A 23,084-nucleotide genomic window follows, 5' to 3' on the forward strand; every position below is an offset into this window, starting at 1 on the left:
CCATTCTGAATCAGAGTGACAGACAGCCATCACAAATACATCAATAATACAGAAGATCAGATCAGCAAATGAAGGTCAGAGTGACAGAAAACCGTCAGAAATACATCAATAATACTGAAGATCAGATCAGCAAATGAAGGTCAGAGTGACAGACAGCAGTCAGAAATACATCAATAATAAAGAAGATCAGGTCAGCAAATGAAGGTCAGAGTGACAGACAACAGTCAGAAATACATCAATAATACAGAAGATCAGATCAGCAAATGAAGGTCAGAGTGACAGACAGCAGTCAGAAATACATCAGTAATACAGAAGATCAGATCAGCAAATGAAAGTCAGAGTGACAGCCGTCAGAAATACATCAATAATACAGAAGATCAGATCAGCAAATGAAGGTCAGAGTGACAGACAGCAGTCAGAAATACATCAATAATACAGAAGATCAGATCAGCAAATGAAAGTCAGAGTGACAGACAACAGTCAGAAGTACATCAATAATACAGAAAATCATATCAGCAAATGAAAGAGTGACAGACAGCCATCAGAAATACATCAATAATACAGAAGATCATATCAGCAAATGAAGGTCATAGTGACAGACAGCAGTCACAAATACATCAATAATACAGAAGATCAGATCATCAAATGAAGGTCAGAGTGACAGACAGTAGTCAAAAAAGATGTCAATAATACAGAAGATCAGATCAGCAAATGAAGGTCAGAGTGACAGACAGCAGTCAGAAATACATCAATAATACAGAAGATCAGATCAGCAAATGAAGGTCAGAGTGACAGACAGCAGTCAAAAAAGATGTCAATAATACAGAAGATCAGATCAGCAAATGAAGGGCAGAGTGACAGACAGCAGTCAGAAATACATCAATAATACAGAAGATCAGATCAGCAAATGAAAGTCAGAGTGACAGACAGCAGTCAAAAATACATCAATAATACAGAAGATCAGATCATCAAATGAAGGTCAGAGTGACAGACAGCAGTCAAAAAAGATGTCAATAATACAGAAGATCAGATCAGCAAATGAAGGGCAGAGTGACAGACAGCAGTCAGAAATACATCAATAATACAGAAGATCAGATCATCAAATGAAGGTCAGAGTGACAGACAGCAGTCAAAAAAGATGTCAATAATACAGAAGATCAGATCAGCAAATGAAAGAGTGACAGACAACAGTCAGAAATACATCAATAATACAGAAGATCAGATCAGCAAATGAAAGTCAGAGTGACAGACAGCAGTCAAAAATACATCAATAATACAGAAGATCAGATCATCAAATGAAGGTCAGAGTGACAGACAGCAGTCAAAAAAGATGTCAATAATACAGAAGATCAGATCAGCAAATGAAGGGCAGAGTGACAGACAGCAGTCAGAAATACATCAATAATACAGAAGATCAGATCAGCAAATGAAAGTCAGAGTGACAGACAACAGTCAGAAATACATCAATAATACAGAAAATCATATCAGCAAATGAAAGAGTGACAGACAGCCGTCAGAAATACATCAATAATACAGAAGATCATATCAGCAAATGAAGGTCATAGTGACAGACAGCAGTCACAAATACATCAATAATACAGAAGATCAGATCATCAAATGAAGGTCAGAGTGACAGACAGCAGTCACAAAATACATCAATATTACAGAAGATCAGATCAGCAAATGAAGGGCAGAGTGACAGACAACAGTCAGAAATACATCAATAATACAGAAGATCAGATCAGCAAATGAAAGTCAGAGTGACAGACAGCAGTCAAAAATACATCAATAATACAGAAGATCAGATCAGAATGAAGGTCAGAGTGACAGACAGCAGTGACAAATACATCATTAATACAGAAGATCAGATCAGCAAATGAAGGTCAGAGTGACAGACAGCAGTCACAAGTACATCAATAATACAGAAGATCAGGTCAGCAAATGCCATTTTTCAGCACACGAGAGGCTATACATTGTGGCGAGTATTAATGGTGGAGGAAGAACCTGTGAAAACCCCAGAAAGAACCACCGACCCACGAGAAGCTACTGGCAAGCTTTCTCACATACCCACACTGGCTGAATCATAGACTATAACCAACGCAGACAGAGGTGTGATGGCAGTGATCCATAACGGAGAGCGCTTTAGACCACTCGGGGCCCCTGGTCAGCAAATGAAGGGCATAGTGACAAATAGCAGTCAGATATTCACAGATAATATGCAAGATCGAGACAGCAAAAGAAGGGCAGAGTGACAGACAGATTTGCACAAAGATGGAAAGTAGTATAGAGCATGTTACTGAGACAAATAAATGGTAAGAAAAAGAAAAAGGTAAAAGTCTAAGTCACATAGAAAACATGCTGTGCAATGTTAAGTAAACAATCAGAGCAATTGCAATAGCTTGTCAGTACAAATCCCCACATTTTATTACACATGCAAAGCCAACATCACCCTAGATTATGGAGATTAGGGACTAACGGGTCTCAACGACCTTGACATCTGGGCAATACAAGCAGTCTTGAATGACACTTAACATGTGTGCAAACCATTTTATCTTTCCTCCTATTTATCTACAGATTTCTTACTCAACATGTCTTTCCTCCTATTTATCTATAGGTTTCTTACTCAACATGTCTTTCCTCCTATTTATCTACAGATTTCTTACTCAACATGTCCTTCCTCCTATTTATCTATAGGTTTCTTACTCAACATGTTTTTCCTCACATTTATCTATAGGTTTCTTACTCAACATGTCTTTCCTCCTATTTATCTATAGGTTTCTTACTCAGCATGTCTTTCCTCTTATTTATCTATAGGTTTCTTACTCAACATGTGTTTCCAAATATTTATCTATAGGTTTCTTACTCAACATGTCTTTCCTCATATTTATATATAGGTTTCTTACTTAACATATGGAGGCCCTGAGGAGCCAAGTGGTCTAAAGCGCTCATTGTTCCGGATCACTGCCATCTCACCTGTCTGCATGGGTTCAAGTCTCAGGCTCGGCTAACATGGGTGAGTGAGAAAGCTTGCCAGTAGCTTCTCGTGGGTCAGTGGTTCTTCCCGGGGTTTTCCAGGGTTCTTCCTCCACCAGTTATACTGGCCGTCATGTATAGCCTATATTGTGCTGAAAAATGGCATTAAACCCTACAACAACAACAACAACAACAACTTAACATGTGTGCAAACCATCAACAAAGCTTGGTCAAGAAATGTACTCTTGAATGAAAGTCATTGTACAGAATCTATTTTCTGTCAAGTCATAATGACCTTAATCTTTGACCTTCTAACCCCAAAATGAATATGCATCTTCCTTAAGTTACCTTACATGAAAACCCTCCACAAACTATGGCCAAGGTCTGTGGTCCTGAACTGAAGTCACCATGAAACAACTTCTGTATATTCCCCAACTAAAGCCCCCTCCCCTTTTTCAAGACCAGAAAATTTAAAACTTTCTAAGAATCATCACCAATCTTTAATCACACCATTACATGTATTAATGTACAGTCTACGAAACCCACAGGCACACATGTAATGTTAAACATGATGCAATTGCTGTGCAGCAAGTTAAAGGACTTTACTTAATTCAATCATCTGCTGATTGGGAAAACGTGTTGGTCGCTTGATTATTTTAACTGCGCTGCTATTTACAATCACTGAATACAGTGGTAGAAAGACCCCAATAAATATGCACCAAGGCAAATCATACTGTAGGTTGAATAGGGCGTAACTTCAAATTTTGCCCACAAAATGTGCAAGAATTAGCTTTCAAATGTTCAGTTAGATCTATTTTAAAATATGCTTGTACAGTTTGGGACCCACTCTTAAGCATTACAGGATGACTTATCCAAACATATGCAGCCAGATTTGTTATATCCAATTATAACTACACACCAGGAAGTATGGGCTTAATACATATGAATGAAATATGACTCTCAAAATGATGTTTTGCACCTTCTGCACCGAGTATTCTGAAATACAGAAAACTGTACATATCAGTGACAAAAAAAATCTTCATTTCAAGCCTTGCTGTCACAAATATTTTTGTTCTGTTTATTAAAATTTATTTATTTTACAAAATCCAAAAGCAATCAACCAGATTTGTTATATCAGTAAAAGTTTGGCAAGATCAGAAAGACTGTTACTATGGTAGTATAGATGATAACTGAAACAAGATCAATGTTTTATGCCCTGCTGCTAAATTTGTTTGTATTAAGTCTGTCAAATCTGGACAGGAGTTACAGTTGCAGACATGCTGAAATAAAATTCACCTACTTTCTGATTCTGCAGCTGGTCTACAGGTAGATGCACTGGGCTGATTTGTTGTACCTGGGTGACTACCGCTGTCTCATGAATGGATGGCTCATGAACAGATGGACCCATTTTAGTGGATACTTTTTGACCACCGTGGCTCTGTGATGCGCTATGATTCACTCTAGCACTACTGGTAAAAGGTACCTGGCCATCTTGTCTAGATGTTGCTAAAAATGTCACCTTGGCATTTGGTTTACCTATTCCCTGTTGTTGTTGAGGATTTCGCTTTAATCTTCCCTGCGTATCTGTTTCCAATTGACCCCGCACACTCACCCCTCCAGGTCCTGCACCACCCCTAACTTGACCAGTGATAGTCTTAGAATTTGAACCCAAGTTCTGTCTTGACTGAGACGATCCCAGTCCAGAGCCTAACCCATTCCTGTTTGAGGCAGTGACATTCAAGCCTGTCTGACCCTTTGTAGCAAGTGTCTTTTTTCCTACATGCTGTTTAACAGTTCTCTCAGAATCCACTCCACCAGTTCCTGAATTCCCTGTGACTGCAGCCTTGTTACTGTTTAAAGAGGATTTTGCTGAGGTATGAAAATGACTTACTTTTGATTTTGCCTGCTTTGAGGCATCCTGTGTAAAACTTTTATTTTGGATTGGATCTGATGATCCATGAGGTTGCACTGTTCCATATTTCTTTGGATCAAACGTCTCTGTAACATTAGGCTGATTCTTAAACAGTTCAACACCATATCCAGAATTAGCAAACTGTTGATTCTGATGCATCCTTGAAGATAAATTTGCACTATCACTAATCATACCAACCGTAGCACTTTCATTAATGGTTTCTTGATTAGTACTTTGGTAACTTTCTTCTGAACTTCCATTATTTCTATTATCACTTTGAAATACACGAGTATCAGAGTCTTCATTAAAAACCCCTTCAGCACCACCATCCAAACTATCATCAAATTCCGGTGACCCCAACAAGTGTCGATCAGGTGATTCATGTGGATGTCTTGATTCCATGTAAACTGGTTGAGGTATAGTCACAGAAACTTGTGTTTTCGTGAGGTATCTTTCCTGGAATTTGCTGTGTGACATCCCCATACCATCTCCATCATCTTCTATCTCTTCATCCTCAATATTTCTTTCTATCCTTCTGTCAGTATAGTCTATCTCCGACTCTTGGTCAGAAAACGGGGGATGATTATTTGACCTATCCATACTTTGAAAGTTTTGGGCACCTGATGAAGCCGAGATGTGTCGACTGTTTTCCTGATTATTTTGATGACTTGGCAAAAAATTTCCATTTTGACCAGCACCAAACTGCAAGTCATCTCCTGAGTACAGGGGCGGAGTCATGTCTCTTTCCTGGTCATCAACAAAATCATCACGACTGTTTCTAGACATTAGTGGAGAAAAAATACCAGAACCAGATTCCTGATCCTTTTTTGTGAAATTGTTTAAAAATTCCCTATTTAAACCTAGAGCAGATGGTTTAAAGGATCCGGTTCCAAGATACGAGCTTGCTTCACCATCTGGTTGCAGCTCCCGAAAAGTTGTCGACAGATTTTCTGGCCCATTTCGTGTTACCTCATGGTAAAAATGCTGATGATATATTTGACCATTATAATCATCCTGATAGCTGTCATGGTATACAAGATCACTTCCATTTTTAGGTGTCGACAATCCAACATCTTTGATGTGAATGGAATTAGCATCAGGTTGCGTGTCATCAAGATTGGAAAAGTTTAACGTCTTTTTAGGATTAAAAACTACAATGCTTGTATCATTATTATTTAATGATGTAACTGCTCCCTGTGACATGGTAGCCAGGAACGCAGGGCTTCCCTCCGGACCCGATCGTGTTGGCATTGCTGGATTCCTTCCCTTTCTTTCTCTTATCTCCTGCTGATCTGAAATATCATCCATCATGAATATATCTCCATCACCTTGCAATTTTTCATTATTAATATCCATCAAATCTTTGTCAGTAAATGCACGAGGAAAAAATGACTGGTCATTACTGCAAAGTCCAAATACTGATGCTCCGTTTGAATTTAAAAATGAAACCAAGCCATCCGGATCCTCACATGCAAGAAAATCGGTCTGATTAAATGGACATGATATAACAAATCCCCCAATTTCCTTTTGCGGTGAGGAATAAACCTGGATTCCAGAACCATTCATCTGGCTCCCCGAAGCAGAGACGGATTCAAACAAGGGAAAAAACCATCAGCAAGAACTCAATCCGTCTTAGTTCTCTTGTAGCACGCTGCATGCACCAATGTTCTGCCATTTACTCCAGTGCAAAATTCTGCTCTTCGGACTAATGAACTGAAAGTAAATATATAAAATGAATATTATATGCTCTCAATTAAGGATTCGCTGCCAACACCCAATTTCTTCAGCAGCAGTATAAATAGACCAACATGTTCTCTAACCAAAGATTTCTTATTTTCCGACATTAGTAGCTGAAGTACAGTACAAAATCATACAAGTTGCAATTCAGTCCTGGATGTTTCGCATACATTTTCTAGCAGTTTGCATGGGAGTTTAATTGATGCTGCCCAAACAAATTGTCCAACTCTAAAAGTGGTTGCAAATTTACAGTTAACGTCTGGGATGATTCAGTGTAATGGATCAAAAGAAATGGAATTAAATTTGACATCTGGGCACAAAGGTCGATCCACATAACTGAGTTTATTAGTTGAGAGCTAGCCATATTTAATAATTTCTAAGAGATGAACTGCCCACCACTGAATTTGTTGTTGTATAGTTGATCTATACCACAGCCCCCCAAAAATATCAGAAAATAACATGTTGTGTAAAAAGTATCATGAACAGAACATTATACAATTAAATCAGTAGGTTTCTTTCTTGACCAACTTGTAAATTAAATCAAAAGTGCTCAAAAAATCCAATAGCCTGATGCCTAGGGCACTTCTAATTTTAGATCAGGTCCATCTTGTATTCTAAGTGAGGTGCCCATCAGGCTTGTCGGAAAAATATTTTTATTTGCCTGAGGAAACTTTTGATCATGCTGATGAAATGTCTAAATGTATTTTCAAGATGCTGACATACCTGCCAAAAAACAGCATAATCTATATCAGAACCACTGTCCTACATGAAACTGAGATCTGATTTTAATCAAATTAAAGCATGGCATGTCATGCTAAAAATATAATTTTATACTCCCAAACCCCAACATGGTCGTATTTTGAGGAAACACAATTTTCAGTAATCTTCAAACACGGAAGAAGAAAAAAAAATGCCCCCAAAACACCACTTTCAGCATATGCCCATTACATGTAGCATGTATAAACAGTAAACAGTCCGGATCGGAGCTGATGCAAAAGTATCCCTTGAGCAGTTTCAGTAGTGGAAATTAAAGACAAAGAGGTCAGGTATAAACCACCATTCCATATATTACTTAACTGGCTGACAATAGCTAGTGAGATGTGTTTGAAGGCTGCAGTGAGTGAGCCCATTGTGTTAATTTGCATAGGTAGGATCAGGAAGTAGAATAACACAACTTAGGTAAATCAAAGAGATGCTAGATGCATGTAAAAACCAAAAGTTATTACATATCATTACCCTGAATGAGAATGTTTAAGCCATCAGTAATAAAGATTACTGACAAGTTTGTGAACAGCAACGTTTCTTTGAAATCGGATTTTACTGCATGTATAGAATGCAAAGCAAGACTGGAAGTGTGTTCAAGTGTAATTCATTTTTTAAGCCAATTTAGGAAGCAATTAGCTATCAGTAGAGCTCAAAAAAAATAAATTCCAGAACTCTTGGTTGATGGAGTTTTACTTTGTGAGCAAAACAAAAAAAATGGGGGGAGAGTATTAATTTGTGCACATACTGCAAACAAAACATCGACATACGTCATCTCGATTCTGACCAGGATTCACTCAGAGAATCCAGCAAAAACGTTTGAACACCCGCACCATCCAGTCCCTAGTGAGTATAATGATGCACACTAATGACACTTGAGTTACCTTCAAATCACTTTGAACCATATTGAATTAATCTTCGAAATGTAGCTATTGCAATGTTGTCTGACAATGATAAAAATGGGGACTTCTGGACATTTGGAAACTGGAGTCCGAGCTTGTGGAATTTCAGCCAGAGTTTGTGAGTTTATTTATGTCACCAGACCTGGGCCAGTGTCTAAAAAAAATTTCTTTGAGCTCTGATCATCCAAAATCTTTGATGAAGGTCACAATCAAAGTTACGTTCACATTGGTACTTGGACATCAAAATCATTCATATCCCAAGTGTAAGCAATCCACAAAGTTTTGTCCTGGTCTGTGATTATGAACTTTTATTATTGTGCAGAAACCATTTTTATCCTTTCAGCTACAACGAGTCCAACAATGACATTTGACCCTAAAACCAATAGGCTTATTCCTTACCCCATGTGTAAGCTATCCTCAAAATTTGCTAACTGCAGATGATGAAGGAACTAGTTAATTTGGAGAAACCATATTTCTTCTTTATTCAGTCACCTTAACCTTTGATGTTTTTACCTCAAACATTTGCAGCCTTCTTTCTTCGAAATGTAGCTATTGCAATGTTGTCTGACAATGTTAAAAAAGAGGATTGGAAACTGGAGTCCGAGCTTGTGGAATTTCAGTCAGAGTTTGTGAGTTTATTTATGTCGCCAGACCTGGGCCAGTGTCTAAAAAAAAATTCTTTCAGCACTGATCATCCAAAATCTTTGATGAAGGTCACAATCAAAGTTACATTCACACTGGTACTTGGACATCAAAATCATCCATACCCCAAGTGTAAGCAATCCACAAAGTTTTGTCCTGGTCTGTGATTATGAACTTTTATTATTGTGCAGAAACCATTTTTATTCTTTCAGCTACAAGTCCGACAATGACATTTGACCCTAAGACCAATAGGCTTATTCCTTACCCCATGTGTAAGCTATCCTCAAAATTTGCTAACTGCAGATGAAGAAGGAACTAGTTATTTGGAGAAACCATATTTCTTCTTTATTCAGTCACCTTAACCTCGACCTTTTTACCATAAACTTTTGCAGCCTTCTTTCTAAGAGCTATTGGATGTCTGATAAGCACTATATTCATTTAAAACTAGACATTATAATAAGTCTTCTGGTGAAAACATAACGCTGATATAAATTTCCATCTAGGAAAAGTAGCTACAAGATTTTCAAGATGGCCACTATCATGGCCATACTCAATATCAGATCAGACTAATAAGACTATAAGAAGTCTTCAATTTACAAGTTGATATGACTTATTATTCAGGAGGAGTCACAATAACAAGATTTTCAAGATGGCTACTGTGATGGCCATATTAGAAGTCAAATCATCACCATTTTCATTTAAGACCAACTAAACATCATATGAAGTCTTCAAAGAAAACCCCATATTGATATGTCCATCCATGCAGGTGGTTGTTGTTGTTGTTGTTGTTGTGGGGTTTAACGCCATTTTTCAGCACACAATAGGCTATGCATGGCGGCCAGTATTAATGGTGGAGGAAGAACCCGCGAAAAGCCCGGGAAGCACCACCGACCCACGAGAAGCTACTGACAGGCTTTCTCACATACCCACATTGGCCAAATCCTAGACTCGAACCCACGCAGACAGAGGTGAGATGGCAGTGATCCATAACGGAGAGCGCTTTAGACCACTCAGCCACTCGGGGCCCCCCCCCATGCAGGTGGAGTAGCAATAACAAAAATTTTGGAATGGCTTTAGTTATGGCATCATAACAAGTCTTCTAGTTTAAAAAAAAAAACCAAGACAATATGACTTTCCATTCAAGAGTCACAGCAATAACAAGATTTTTAAAATGGCTAATATGCCGGCCATAGAGGCATCAGAACGGCACCATTTTAATTTGGGAGTTATCTCCCTTAATATGCAATGCCAACTAACCAATAGCATCGAACATCAGTGCATTGTAAATGGGACAAAAATAGTGGAGGTAATTGACTTCAAAAGTTTAATCTTGAAAGTATGAGTATGTACCAGAGAAAAGTCATTACAGGTGTATTTGAGTGAAAGGATATATTGTGCAAATATGGACCAGCAGTGGAAAATTGTTTCTTTTATGAGTTCATTCAAGTTGTGTGCAGTCCTTTTCTCAGTCATGGAGGAACAGTCTTCAAATTTGAACAACTTGATTTTGATTGGATGCAGTGGCTTAATGCTGCATCCAATGAAATTCACAGACCTAAACCAATGAGATATCTGATTGATCCATATCTGATAGATTAACATATTGGAACCTTAGCTAGTGGAGATGGGATAGACAGATGAATGTATTGGAACCTTGGCTAATGGAGATGGGATAGATAAACATATTGGAACCTTGGTTAGTGGAGATGGGATAGACAGATTAACATATTGGAACCTTGGTTAGTAGAGATGGGATAGACAGGTTAACATACTGGAACATTGGCTAGGGGAGATGAGATTGACAGATTAACATAATGGAACCTTGGCCAGTGGAGATGGGATAGACACATTAAACATATTGGAACCTTGGCTAGTGCAGATGGGACAGACAGATTAATATATTGGAACCTTGGCTAGGGGAGATGGGATAGATAGATTAATATACTGGAACCTTGGCTAGTGGAGATGGGATAGACAGATTAACATATTGGAATCTTGGCTATGGGAGATGGGATAGACAGATTAACATATTGGAACCTTGGCTAGTGGAGATGGGATAGACAGATTAACATATTGGAACCTTGGCTAGTGCAGATGGGATAGACAGATTAACAGATTGGAACCTTGGCTAGTGGAGATGGGATAGATAGATTAACATATTGGAACCTTAGCTAGTGCAGATGGGATAGACAGATTAACATACTGGAACATTGGCTAGGGGAGATGGGATAGACAGATAAACATAATGGAACCTTGGCTAGTGGAGATGGGATAGACAGAGTAACATACTGGAACATTGGCTAGGGGAGATGGGATAGACAGATTAATATATTGGAACCTTGGCTAGGGGAGATGGGATAGACAGATTAATATATTGGAACCTTGGCAAGGGGAGAAGGGATAGACAGATTAATATATTGGAACCTTGGCTAGGGGAGATGGGATAGACAGATTAACATATTGGAACCTTGGCTAGGGGAGATGGGATAGACAGATTAACATATTGGAACCTTGGCTAGGGGAGATGGGATAGACAGATTAACATATTGGAACCTTGGCTAGGGGAGATGGGATAGACAGATTAACATATTGGAACCTTGGCTAGGGGAGATGGGATAGACAGATTAACATATTGGAACCTTGGCTAGGGGAGATGGGATAGACAGATTAATATATTGGAACCTTGGCTAGGGGAGATGGGATAGACAGATTAATATATTGGAACCTTGGCTAGGGGAGATGGGATAGACAGATTAACATAATGGAACCTTGACATGGGGAGATGGGATAGACAGATTAACATATTGGAACCTTGGCATGGGGAGATGGGATAGACAGATTAACATATTGTAACCTTGACATGGGGAGATGGGATAGACAGATTAACATATTGGAACCTTGACATGGGGAGATGGGATAGACAGATTAACATATTGGAACCTTGACATGGGGAGATGGGATCAGTAATACATCATAAGAAGACTTTTGGTGAAAAATTTCATGATAATATGACCATCTATTCTGAAGGAGTAGTAATAATAATATTTCAAGATGACTGCCATGAAGGCTGCAGGAAACATCTGTTTGTTACCATTTTAATTTATGACCAACTAGTCATCATAAGAAGTCTTCCACTGAAAGCCAAATGCTGATATGATCATTCAGTAGTGATAACAAGAATCTCAAGATGATAAATGTGGTGGTCTAAGGAGCACTATTAACATTTAGGACAAATTATTCATTATGCAAAGTCCTTTTCTAAAACAAAACACATAATGATATATTCTAGTGATTCTCAATTCATGTGGCCATCCCTTCTGCAGCAGAAATGTGGCCTTGTAAGAGGGGTGACCTTTCTGGAGGGAGATCACACACATGAGTAATACTACTTAGAATACTGATTAATTTTAAAATCACAGGTATACCAGATTATGGACATAATGTGATAAAACTTGTATCAATGTTATTAACATAAACATGATTAATCATCATCAATCATAGTGCAAAACCACTACCAACTGAAGGGACTTTCATTGAAATATATGCCAGGGTACTGGGATTCCTCAGAGTTCATATGAAAATGATACAAAATTATAAGTTGTATCTATGGGAGATGACTCAGAATTAAAAGTGCCTTACCTGGGTCCCAATTATATTTGACTGGAACAGTCTTAAGTTGTATGCCACAATGCTAGTGATAAAGGGAGGTAATCCTTTCTGGGACTTCAATTCACAGTTGTTTTTTATTGGTTTTGCAAGTCCTAAATAGTGTATGCATGAAAACTGTACCCAAAACCTGTTATCAGTCAGATGAATTTCAATACCAGTATGAAAATTGTTTACCCCCCAACCCTGTTAGCAGTCTAGAGAATCTCAATACAAGTATGAAAATTATGTATCCCTAACCCATTAGCTGTCTAGTGAATTTCAGTACAAGTATGGAAATTGTGTACCACTAACCCATTAGCAGTATAATGTATTTCAATATAAGTATAAAACTTGTGTACCCTTGACCCAGTTATCAGTCTAATGAATTTCAATACGGAAATTGTATATTCCTGACCAATTACTGTCTAGATACAAAGTTTAGCAGAAATAAATTTATTAATTAGTAAAGACTGAAGACTGGCAAGATAATTGCACTGAATTACAAAGTCGATGCTCCTGCATGAATCATGTCTTCACAAAGTTATTCTCCGACACCAAAGACACTTGATTCAAGTGGAAACTAATGTGTACACTCATGGTAATTGGCAATTGTATATATCAGTTTTCCCCTGAATAAAGTGCCTGGGTCTGACACCAGTCATGTGATCACCACCCCTCAAAAAACGGTGGAGTACAAGTTGTTGGTCCACCCCATATAATACAATGTAAGACTTTGACCCTGATATTTATGTCTTGGGGTCAAGGTTTTACTGCCAAAATAAAGGCGCTGTGTAGCATGTTCCAATGTCAATTAACATCAGAATGACATGTCAAATGTTCTGAAATATTTTACACACTTGGCAGTCCATATCATTGCTTTTCTAAAAGTTAAAGTCATGTTTTAATCAGACTTAACTTACTCTGATGTCTTTTTTCTAATAAATTCAAATTCTCACACAAGCAAATGGCCATGCATTCAAGTTTCAATGCCCTACATTTTAGGTGGCTGGAATGCATGGAAGCTGGGACTACCAAAATTGGTTAAAGGGATGATAAGAATCATGAACAAAACAAAGCTATCTAAAACATTATCTTCCATTCTAATATATTGTATTCATTTCATTAAAGAACATACTTCAACTATTGGCATTCCCAGTTTAGGCAGTAAGACCTCGACCCCAAAAGTAATTATAAGGGTCAATGTCTAGTCCTATAATGTAAGACACAGCATGTTGTTTTTGTTTCAGTGCTATGTCTTACTACCCAAATAACAGCCTTGTATAGTCTGTTTCGATGCCGGTTGACATCGGAATGAATAGTCAAAGTTTCAGGAATATCTCACACACTTGGCCACCTATACTGACACTCTTCCACTAAATTTATGTGTAATTAATATACTTACTGTGCTGTCTTTATCCTGGCAGAATGAAAATATAACACTAGCAAATGGACACATTTTCATGTTCTGTTGACATACATTTGAATTTGTTACAATGCGACGATAGTCGAGGTATGCCGAATTATGTTTAAGAAGGTTCATGTGTAGGATATGTTTCTTGAACAAAATGAAACGTTGCTTATGGTTCCAATAGGCATAATATATTTTATTCATTTCATTAAAGAATAATATTTCAACTTAACCCGATTTTGGCATTCCCGGATTTCATCAATTTCCAGCCAACTGAAATGTAGTCCAACAAAACATGAAAACAGGTCCATTTTTTTTGCAAGAATTTGAATTTATTAGAGAAAAGACATCAGGGTATGTAAAGTCTGGCAAACGCTTTATAACTTTCATTTGTAGAAAAGCATCGTTATTGGTTGCCAGCTGTGTGTGATAGTCCTGAAAATTTGACTTTCGTTACACTGTTAGTTGACATCAAAACACGCTACACAGAGCCATTAGTTAGGCAGTAAGACCCATCAACCCCAGAACAAAAATATCGGGTGGCATGTCTTACATTGTAGGACTAGGTCAATGTCTTAGACTGTAGGACTACGTCCACCACCAACCCCTAGCTCTACATGTAAGACCTGACACTGATATTTATGTTGTGGGCGTCAAGGTCTTACAGCCTAACTAACGGCGCTGTGTAGCATGTTTTGATGTTGACTAACATCGTTACAACAGTCAAATTTTCAGGAATATTTAAAACAACTGACAACTAAAATAACGACACTTTTCTACAAAGTAAAGTCATATTTCAGTCAGACTTTACTTACTCTGATGTCTTTTCTCTAATAAATTCATAATGCGTCCATTTGCTAGTATCATATTTTCATTCCGCCAGGATAAAGACAGCACAGTAAGTATATTAATTACACATAAATTAGTGGAAGAGTGTCGATATAGGCTGCCAAGCATGTGAGATGTTCCTGAAACTTCGATTACTCATTCCGATGTCAACGACATCGTAACACGCTATACAAGGCCGTTATTTGGACAGTAAGATATAGCAATGAAACAAAATCAACATGTGCTATGTCTTACATGTACGACTACACCCACACCCATCCCAGTCAACATCTCCAAGGGAACAAACAAGTCTAATAAACGTTGAGACACGTTGCTTTGATGCACATTTTCTGTGTGAACATAGTAGTAAAAATACGGGTTACCAAACTTACCAAAGCAAGATATGTTAATCTCAACAACCCTTTTTAAGTGTTTAATAGGTCCGAATAGCGAGCCAAAAACGCTTGCGTTGGCCACAGCCACTTCAGTATTATACTCAGTTCTGAGTTATCAACTCTTGTGTTCGGAATCTATTCAATTTAACACTAATTTACAGTAATGGGTCTTCTGCAATTTATGTACTAAGCAGTTAAATGCGAGATTTACTTTGCCATGCCTACCGACCCGCTACGTTCCTGTCAAAACACGATTTGAAAACGAGACTTCCGGTGTTAGGACGCTTCTAACTCGAGGCGCTAAACACAACACAGCATCCGAGAATTACAACTATCTTTCGCTTAAACAAAAATCGGTCGTTTGTAGGAGTAAGCTTTATTGCCTTCCACACTTTGTAAGCATCTCTCTCTCTCTCTCTCTCTCTCTCTCTCTCAATTTTGCAGGGACGTACTGATTTAGACAAGATTTATTCTACCCAGATTAAGGGCTGATTGGGACCATATTAAATATTCTTAAGCTTCGTTTTGAATTTAAATGTGGCATTTACAGTCGGTATAATCATGATATTTCTCATTATTTCCCATGTACATTTTGTCCAATAAATCAAACCGACCCAATCCCACAAATCTGTGTTGATAATGATGGACGATATGAGGATATGATGTCACCTCTCTTTTAAAATGTGCAATTTTGCTGCATGCAAATCTTTCCGGGACACACATGTTTACTGTTTAGACACCTACCGGTACATGGTAACGGCCATATCTAGCGCGAAAACCGACCAGAGATATAAAAAAATAACAAATTAATTTAAAAAATTCGAAGTGCCACGCAAATTTAAAAAAATAAGAGAAATAATTTTAAAATATAGGGAAAAAACAGATTTATGGAAAATAGAAATAAGTAAAAGTCACGCTTGGATTAGGGAGGAGGTACCCAAAAATATAAAATGTAGAGTAGAGCATGACAACTGGGGGGTAAATTGGACAAAAACTTGGAAAAATTGGGGAAAAATAAGATCTGTCAAAACACAAAGTATAATTTTTAAATACCTGCACAACGCCTGGCCTACAGGCGAAGAAGCAATCACACGTCGTATGATCAGGATAATGCCGAAATATCCATTATGTAAAAAAGCGAACTTCACCAAACTACATACGATTGCCCAATGTGATAAAACTAAACATAATAGGATAAAGTTAATAATGGAAATATGCAAAAATATAAGTATAACAAAAATAACATTTTATTCATAGATGTAGACTACGAAAACAAAATCGTTCTAAAAATTATAGACTATATAGTAACTACGATGATATCCTGTGGACAGGTGATAAAGATTTTTAAATAAGATACGGGGTACAAATAAGAATACTAACTACAATAAGAACTCAGTACGTCTTACGACGAACAGATACTTACCGTCAGGCTGATATAACGCAATTTATGTTGGAATTGGGGGAGAGAGGGGGAGGGAGGAATGGGTATTACAGACCGAACGGTCGAGTAACGCAAATGCGAGCCGATGCCATACCCATACCCCCTCCTCTCACCCCACAACAGCCATATTTCAAAGAAAATTTCAAATTCTATTTCAAATATTTAAAAAAAAACATGCTTTTTTTAAAGAAAAGGGAAGAAAGGAGTGAAAAGGAAAGATTTTTTTTCTGAAAGAAAGAAAATTCTAAAGACATATAGTAAGAGTAGTGAAGGGGGACACTTTACGTACAATGGGAATTAGCATTAAAAACACCCTTGGGACACTTTACGTACAATGGAAATTTAACATGGAGAAAAATCGTGGGACACTTTACGTACAAGGGGAATTAACATGGGAATAAATCGTGGGACACTCTACGTACAAGGGGAATTAACATGGGAATAAATCGTGGGATACTATACGTACAAGGGGAATTTAACATGGGATTTTTTTTTTTTAAAAGTTTTTTTAAAATTTAAATTTAAATTTAAATTTAAAAAAGGGGTAGGCAATTCAAAGACTATCTCTTTTCGAGAAATATGGCTGGCCCTGAAAAGGGCCTTTGGGTTTTCTTCTTCTTCTTCTAATTTCTTCTTTTCCTCCACCAAGTTCTTATTTTATCTCCAACACTCTTTCTCTTCTTTTTTTTCTCCTTCTCTTCTTTCTTCTCTTCCTCCTCTTCTTCTTTCTTCCTCTTCTCATTTTCCTCTTCTTTTTCAATTTTTTCGTTCCATGTTCTTATTCTTATCTTTTCCTCTTCATCCTCCTTCTCCTCCTTGATCTCTTTCATGACACCACTAATCTTGTCCTTTGCTTTCCTTAAATTGTTAATTTCCATCTTTACACGATGGGGACTATAGGAATAATGGTCTTCAACGAGTCTTAATAGCATCTGTTCCATTATTCCTAAGTTGTCTAAAACGTCTTGCAAGGTTTGTAATTTGTCCATTTGGTTTGACGCCATCTTCTTTGTATTCTTTGCAGAATGGTTTGAACGACGAATACTGTGGGTTCTTATACGAAAAGCGCGAACGTGAAGGAAAACATCCCCCTAAAACATAAAATGGATCTTACCTAGATGATGACCAAACATCGCGCGGACGTGAAGGAAAACATCCCCCTACTTTCTCATTTCATATAATATAACCCTAACTATACTCTTCACATTTGCTAAGAAACCCATAATCTACTATTCACACAAACATACCTGAGCTCTTACAAACACATACACTTCCACTATTAATAAAGAGTTAGTGTTTATTTTCACACTACTCTACCTACACACATTGGCAAATTAATAGTTATTTCTTTTCTAGAGTATTGGGTAGCCCTGAAAAGGGCTGTTTTGTTTGGAACTTCATGGACACCTGGTTAATGGTGGCACCTTCCAGGCCTGGCGCCACATACACATCTTATCCCCCAGTTACTTTTTACCTTTTGGGGGGAGAGAGCAGAGGCAGGATATGTCGCTTCAGAATCCCAATTTTCACTCTCTGGGATTCTGAAATTTTTTCTTCTCTCCTTTTCCTCCTCCTCTTCTTTATATCTTCTTTCCTCCTCTTCTTTTTTTCTTCTTTCCTCCTCTCTTATCCTTCCCTCCTCGACAATGGCTTCAGCGGCCAGTTCATTTAATATGCGCCTGGCATATTCCAGATGCACATGAAGTTCCAACAGTTTCTCCAGTCTCGTGTTCATTTTTGGTGTTGATCAATCAACAAGGGTAGCTGGACTGCCGAACGAGTTTCAATTTATACTGAAAGCGCGGACGTGAAGGAAAACATCCACTAAAAAACATAAAATTCATCTTACCTAGATCATGACCAAGAAACAACAACGCGCGGACCTAAAAGAAACACTCGCTCACTTTTTTATGCTACCCATCACTTCAATAGACTATCCACATACGCAAAGCAATCCAATCTAACCCAAAATATACACCTCAAACAGCCCCAAAAAAACAAACATCATTTTAATCTACTATCCACACCAACCTACTTCATCACTTACAAACACAATCACACTAACTCATACCCTCACATTTTTTTTAAGAAAGAGTTAGTGTTTATTTTCACACTACTCTACCTACACACATTGGCAAATGGATCGTTATTTCTTTTCTAGAGTATTGGGTAGCCCTGAAAAGGGCTGTTTTTTTTGTTTTTTTTTGCTATGGCATTCTTTTTTAGTTTCTAAGAATGCGATGTCCTCTGAGGATAGACTTTCTGGCGATAGGTCTGCTTCTTCGGAAAGAGAAGAAGAATTCTTTGGTGTCGATACGACAATCGACAAAGCCTCTGTCAGCTTCAGGTTGCTGCTGCTGTTGCTGTTGTTGCTGCTGCTGTTGCTGCTGTTGCTGCTGTCTCTGAAGTCTGTACTTCTCTGTCCATTCTTCTTTCTCCCTGTTCATTTCTTCTCTGAAGAGCTCTTCTATCAGGTCTTCAGTGATTTTTAACATTCTCACATTCTCTATTTCTTCTGGTTTCGGTATCAGACTGTGTCTGACCCTATGCAGATTCACGTAGGCTTCGTTGAGCTTAGCTAGTTTGGAGCACATCTTCTTAGGAGGATGAGTCGACAATGGATGGCTAGACTGGGAACAACCCGGTTCTTAAAGTTAAAGCGCGGACGTGAAGGAAAACATCCCCCACACGGTTTTCGAGCCGCAACGTTCATGAGAGGGATAGTAAGAAATGAAAGAGCATCAATCCAACATTCTTATAGCTAAACAAAAGACAAAGGCATTTTTTTCTAAACACAACATTTTTTATTCAAAAATCACTTAACACTAAACAACAACTCTAACATTTTTAACAATAATATAACACTATAACATCAAACATTTTTTCAAATCACAAACATTTTTTTCTCAATTCACACTCTACTTTAAACAGGGCTGACAACGTTGTGAATGAAATTGTGATTTCCACTGTTGGAAATCATTAGGCCATTGATGGACACTACGTTTCCTAGCTTGAGACAAAAGATAAGCATAATGGTCACAAAACCATCGATCTACTTTCACATCGTTTCTAGCAGAAGAACGAGGATCAAAATGAGTCACTAAATGTTCTAAGGAATAGCCCAGGCTGCGATGATGCAGAAAATACACACAGTACTGTCCACACACCAAGGAATCTGTGCCTTGTAATTTCACATTATTGAATCGGGTGGTTTGAGCATTTCTTCTCATAAAGTCGATGATATCGTCTTCCAAAGGCGGCAATCCGTACGAATCGAAATATTCCACACAGCCTTCTTGAGGAAAGTAGACGGCTACCCAGTGGGTTCCTGGGAGATGACTGTCGTCCGTGTTGATCACGTAAGCTTGATGGTCTTTAGGTTTGCGATGAGGGAGTTCATCTTTAGCACAGACGACAGGATTCCAAGAAGACGTATACGAACTGTGGTTCAAAAGGTAATAAAGTTCCCAGGTATCCATTGATTTGTGTTTGTTTTCTTCTTCACAGGTAATAATAAGTCGTCAATTCGATCCTGACTTTTTGCTTGAAAATGTCTGACGAATAAACGGTTATTCGTTCTGTTTCCTCACTCTGATTCAGGAGAGCTTCGATACGATGGATCTCTTGAGTGGTTAATGCTGGACAAGAATGTTCACGCAAGTCTTTATACCACTGGTGCAACACGTCTTTGTTCGAGATGAGACTCCAAGCTTCGTCCAGATACTCGTCCAATTTTTCTTCTTGACTCAACATCAGGCATTTATCGTGTTGAATTTGACTGGGATGATCGTTTTGACATCCATAGCAATTTTTCTTGATCAATTCTGTCATTTTGTCGACCAAGTGTTTGGCAAAACAGCAGACTAAATGGGCTTCTTGTTCTGGCCATCTCGACTTCATCATGATATCTTCTTCGTCTTTGTCTTGAGATTCTTCTTTTTCCACGGTCTCCTCACATTCCATCTCCAAAGTTTCTCCACTAGGTAAAGAGGGATAACAGTCTTCCATGGCTTTCTAATAATCTAGAATGACTTCTCTCAAACTGTTGATTTCTATGGTATTGTCGAATTCTGCATACAGGATGACGTTCACTGTCACTGGTAGTTCTTTTGCAAACTGAAGTTCCACACGAATCTGGCCAGATTTTATAGGGTGGAAATGTCCTTCGTCGCTGCCTTGGTCTGGAGTGAAATCAAAACCCCACAAAGCATAGCCTCCTGCATATTCGTCGTAATCAATGCCGTGACTGGTGTTGGTTCCTAACTGACCGGTGGCTTCGTACAGGGACAAGTACGATCTCAAGTAATTTATGTTTGGGGGCTCAAAGCTAGGTTCGAAAGGTCGGGTACACAAGGTCTTGCCATCACGACTGACTTCGATTTTCTTTACGTTGAAGTGATGAAAGTTGAAAGGATTTTCAGCGAAGGCTCCGTTGAAGGCTGCATTCGAGACCATACCAAGGATCAAACGTTTGGGTAACTGTCCTTGAAACAGATGATCTTCGATCATGGAATGCTGTCCAGCAGAAATGGTGAACGTTTTCACTTCCACGCGTCGTATGGGATACTTGGCGGTCGTTCTGCTCAACGTCTGACTGATTTCGTTTCCCACTTTAGGTAACACTTCCACGCGCCGTACGTAGAGTCTGGCTTGTAGGATTGTGCTTTTAGGATTGCCACCCTTAAGAGCAGTTTCATCAGCCAACAAATGGAAAGCGGCACTGCTACGATTCAGTCTCAGGCGCACATTGACCCCGTTCAGCAAATATTTCTCTTGCAACCACATGTCCAAATGCAAACGATCCATCAGTTCTAAACTCTTTTTGCCTGTGATTCTGTTTCGTCTTGCCGCAAAGCCGTCATTGTCACCTGCGTCAGCTATCTTAAACTTGCCCGCTTCGTCATCTACCCACAGCACACAGGCATTGAGATGACTTGTCTTGGCATCAGGTCCGTACGTCAAGAGATTTTCCAGGTAGGCACGGTAAGGGTAAGTATCCATGCTGCTGCTGACCAGTTTGTTGTTCAAGTACAAGTCCACTGAGCTGAACAAGGAATGCATGAAATTGTTGACGGGAGCTATAATCTCAGTGTCTTCTACTGGACCATCATCCTTATCTAGAACTTGGACTTTCAAGTACAAGTAACTGCTATTCAGATCGATGTAATCTTCGGGCTGTCCTTTGATTTCAAACTCGATGGGAGCTGAGGCTGTCAATGAGGAGACGGGATGAAATTCCACCCATTGGGATTCTTGCATCGTCATCATGGTGGGGGGCATGGCAAACAGATCCAGTTCCGTCTTGGAACAGGCGCAAGACTCTCGGTGCATCATTTTTTGTTGTTGCTGTGTCTCAATAATCGAAAACGTCTAAGTCTCGAACGGTTCTTCTTTTTTTGGCCTTTCTCGCTTGAAGTCTGGTGAAAGGGTGTTTTCTTCTTCGTCGTCTCTTTCTGCCTTGTCCTTGCTGAATGCTTGACTCGGTAGCGTGCAGGGCATTTATAGGTGTGTCTCGTCGGCCTAAAATGTCTTTGCCCGTTTGCAGCAAGACATTTTTGCCAGCCCTCATGAAGGCTTCTTTAGGGTTTTGTTTGTCGATGATGACATTTTGGAGAAATTCTTTGCCTTGTGTCAGTGCCGCATCTTTCAAGGCGTGCAATCCTCGTGTCACCATCGGTTTCAAGACTGGAGCCACCGAACGAAAGGCCGATTTTAACATGTCTCCTAAACCGTGTCCTCGCTGTCGAGCAACCCCTCGGTACACTGGATACATGACTTACTTACTTACGAGTCGTGAGAGAACCGTTTTCGAAAATGGAGTTTAACCGTGACTTTTCCTTTGGTGAATGGAATATCTTGTCCCAAATCTCCTTTTATAGTAATGTTGACCGTGTCCAAATACGACTTGCTGACGGGCAAATAGTGAGGATGGACAAATTCGCGGTGAACGTGGTAAGTGTTTCCACCTTCTTCGTCAGCGATCGTGGCAGAGTCCACTTTGAAAGGAATGACACGCAGTAACGGCACGGAGGTGTGTCCCACCACGTTGTATTCCACCACATCGGAATACACAAAGATCAAATTCTGTCCTTGGTTCAGTTCTACCGGGGCACGAAAATACTGGCCAAAAGACTCGTTGCTGTAAATGACGGTTTTTTGTTTTAGTGTATGTTCTACTTTCTTCCTCATCTTTACGTCACCACCCAACATGTCAAACAATTCATCACAGAAATAGAAACCCATGATTTTTTCCTCAGGAAATTTCCTCAGGAAGCGACGAGCTATTTTGTGGTATTCCAGGGTGACAGCTTTGGACTTGAAAGTCTTAAAAGCTTCCCCAAACACACCATTTAACTTGGAGGCTATGGCGCTGACCAAATGTTGACCACTAAAATAATAGTCCGAGGGAATGAACAACTCATAGTCCATCCAATTT

The 23,084-nt window shown here is 38.8% G+C and overlaps 1 protein-coding gene across 1 annotated transcript in view; it reads right to left on the bottom strand.

Moving 5' to 3' along the window:
* Nucleotides 1-15,444, bottom strand: part of LOC149798624 (uncharacterized) — a 143,299-nt gene extending 127,855 nt beyond the window's left edge. Inside the window, exons 1-2 of the mRNA XM_089957456.1 lie at nucleotides 15,205-15,444; nucleotides 4,274-6,598 (exon numbers count right to left, since the gene is read on the bottom strand). Of these exons, the coding sequence (XP_089813582.1) occupies nucleotides 4,274-6,451 (2,178 nt within the window). The 5' untranslated portion in view covers nucleotides 6,452-6,598; nucleotides 15,205-15,444. The remainder of the gene's footprint in view (nucleotides 1-4,273; nucleotides 6,599-15,204) is intronic.
* Nucleotides 15,445-23,084: the final 7,640 nt, after the last annotated feature.

The sequence above is a fragment of the Sinohyriopsis cumingii genome, chromosome 5 (genome assembly GCF_028554795.1).
Source record: "Sinohyriopsis cumingii isolate HCF-2022 chromosome 5, ASM2855479v2, whole genome shotgun sequence".
Classification (NCBI taxonomy): Eukaryota; Metazoa; Mollusca; class Bivalvia; order Unionida; family Unionidae; genus Sinohyriopsis; species Sinohyriopsis cumingii.